The sequence below is a fragment of the Penaeus chinensis genome, chromosome 8, assembly GCF_019202785.1.
Source record: "Penaeus chinensis breed Huanghai No. 1 chromosome 8, ASM1920278v2, whole genome shotgun sequence".
NCBI classification, from domain to species: Eukaryota; Metazoa; Arthropoda; class Malacostraca; order Decapoda; family Penaeidae; genus Penaeus; species Penaeus chinensis.
Window position 1 is genome coordinate 12,579,775 of NC_061826.1, and position 2,500 is coordinate 12,582,274.

The following is a 2,500-nucleotide window of genomic DNA, read 5'->3' on the forward strand; positions in this document are numbered from 1 at the left end:
AAAGAAATAAGAGAGAATAAGGGGTTGGGTTATTATTAGAGAGGGAGGGGAAAAAAAGGGAAAAAAAAGAGGAAGGGAAGAAAGAGAATAAAAAAAAAAAGGGAAGGAGAGAGAGGAGGGAATGTTAAAAAAGGAAATGGGGAAAGAGAGAGAGAAAAAAAAACAGGTAAAATATTTAGAAAACTTCCTCAACGAAAAACAAAAACTTCATACCCTCAGTATTTTAATAGATTTCTTATTACAGATAAACATTTTTTTTTTTTTTATCTGTCAAATCTATTGAAGAAGAATATTTACAAACGTCCATAAATCTGAATCAACAAAACTTTGTTTTATTTATCTATACATATTTTATTTTATTATGTTCTCATCTTCCTATCCTTATTCTTGTTGTATTCAATTATACAGCCGTATCTTCCTATCCTCCTCTTATCAGAAATTTAAAACTTCCATCGCTACTACTAATAATCTAACTTCCTCTATCTAATTATCAGCCAAACGACGTCATTTCAGTGTGTTGATGTTCATTTGTCTTTCTCCAAGGTATTTGATTACGATTGGGGACTTCAGGATGACTTCATGGGACTCGCCGTCATCGACCTTACCACCTTAGAGCTTGACAAGTGAGTGTGTTTGTCGCTTTGTTTGTTTGTAGGCTTTTTTTGGGTGGTTGAATTACCTAATTGCCTTGTTTGGGGTGTGTCATGATCGTTTGGATGTTGGGGGGGTAGTGTGTGTGTGTGTGTGTGTGTGTGTGTGTGTGTGTGTGTGTGTGTGAGTGTGAGTGTGAGTGTGAGTGTGAGTGTGAGTGTGTGTGTGTGTGTGTGTGTGTGTGTGTGTGTGTGTGTGTGTGTGTGAGTGTGAGTGTGAGTGTGAGTGTGAGTGTGAGTGTGAGTGTGAGTGTGAGTGTGAGTGTGAGTGTGAGTGTGAGTGTGAGTGTGAGTGTGAGTGTGAGTGTTAGTGTGAGTGTGAGTGTGAGTGTGAGTGTGAGTGAGTGAGTGAGTGAGAGAGATTATTAAGTCCCTCTTTCCCCCTTTTTTTTCTCCTTTCCTCGAAAATTGCAATATCATACATTTTATTGCATTCTCTTAGCTGAACGAAGGAAAAACTGCTGAAGATTGCCTCTTAAATCTTGCTTTTAATCTTAATCTCACAAACTTTCCGTCGTAAGATCTCGTAGAGTTAATTGTGATAAGCTTTTATGAGAATAGATAGAGGTATTAGGTGCATAAACGATTAATGAAGAGATTGCTAGAGAGCCGAATCTGATAGATAGATCAGTAAAAGAATGCATTGCTAGTTACACGAAGTAATAGATAGATTGACATGTAAAGAGACAAGATGATGAGTGATAAGGAATTGATAACTTTGATGCAATTAAACACTGCCAATAAATTCCAAATATCTCTTTCTCTTTTCTTTTATTTCTTTAACTTTGATCCCAAAATGACCGTAAATTCCAAACGTCTTTTTCTTTTCCTCGTCCACCTTCCCAGAACTCAGGAAATCACACTGACGCTCCAGGAACCGGGGAAGAGCAAGTACATGGGAGTGATCTACCTCAGTCTCACCCTCCAGCCGAAAACCCAAGAGGAAAAAGAACAGGTAAGGTTATGTATGATAAATGATGTATAAAATGAAGGTTGGAAGTGAGGCGGGGGAAGGAGGCGGAGGAGGACAGCGCGAAGTTGGTAAGTAGATTTAAGAAAAGTTCTGTGTGATTTGTTTTCTCTCTGTTTTCATTTCGAGTCTGTTGGTGCAAGTTGGTGTTGTGTTTTTACCAGAAGTTCAATCTTGGAGCAATATTCAATTCACTGAATTTGAACTAAAAAAAAAAAAAAAGGAATATCGAGACGCGTTTTTTTCTTTTTCGTTTTTCAAAAGTGGAAAATGAAATGAATCCTCATCAATTCGTGAAGGTAATTGATAAAAAGGTTCGTTCGTGGAAAGGTCGACGGCACCTGAAGGAAATTGATGAGAAGGGAAATATTGAATTGAATTTATCTGCACGTGGTCGGTGGAATCATAGAAAATGGTGGTTTCCTGGAAGAGAAAATGGGAAAATCACGATAGACTTTAGAAAACTTGTCTAAAGGAACCATAGAAAATGGAGGTTTCATGGAAGTGAAAATTGGAAACTCACGGTAAACTTTAGAAAACCTTATTTAAAGTACAGTGTACTCGGTTTGGCATCGTATATATTTTATTTAAATGATTGTGGTATTGATAATGGATTTCCTCCTCTTGGCATGTATATGTTTTATTAAAGTGATTGATATTAACAAAGAATTTGACTCAATAAGCTGATTGCATCTTTTGCCCAACCTACAACCATCTATTCAAGACAGAATCTCCAGGTCACCATCAGAAGAGAAATAACGTCCTCCCCAAAACAAGACAGGAAATTCCCACACGTAAATAGACAAGAACATCGATGCAAACCGCACCATCTCCAGCGCACGTGGTATTAAAATAAAAATCGAGGGCGCCGCACCATAGA

At 37.6% G+C, this 2,500-nt stretch overlaps 1 protein-coding gene across 4 annotated transcripts in view; it reads left to right on the top strand.

Moving 5' to 3' along the window:
• The window catches only part of LOC125027731 (multiple C2 and transmembrane domain-containing protein-like), a 145,782-nt gene that overhangs the window by 21,888 nt on the left and 121,394 nt on the right, over window positions 1-2,500 (top strand). For all 4 annotated transcript variants that reach the window (XM_047616842.1, XM_047616843.1, XM_047616844.1 and 1 more), the window contains 2 exons: window positions 544-623; window positions 1,497-1,605. In XM_047616842.1, coding sequence (XP_047472798.1) covers window positions 544-623; window positions 1,497-1,605 — 189 coding nt within the window. The remainder of the gene's footprint in view (window positions 1-543; window positions 624-1,496; window positions 1,606-2,500) is intronic.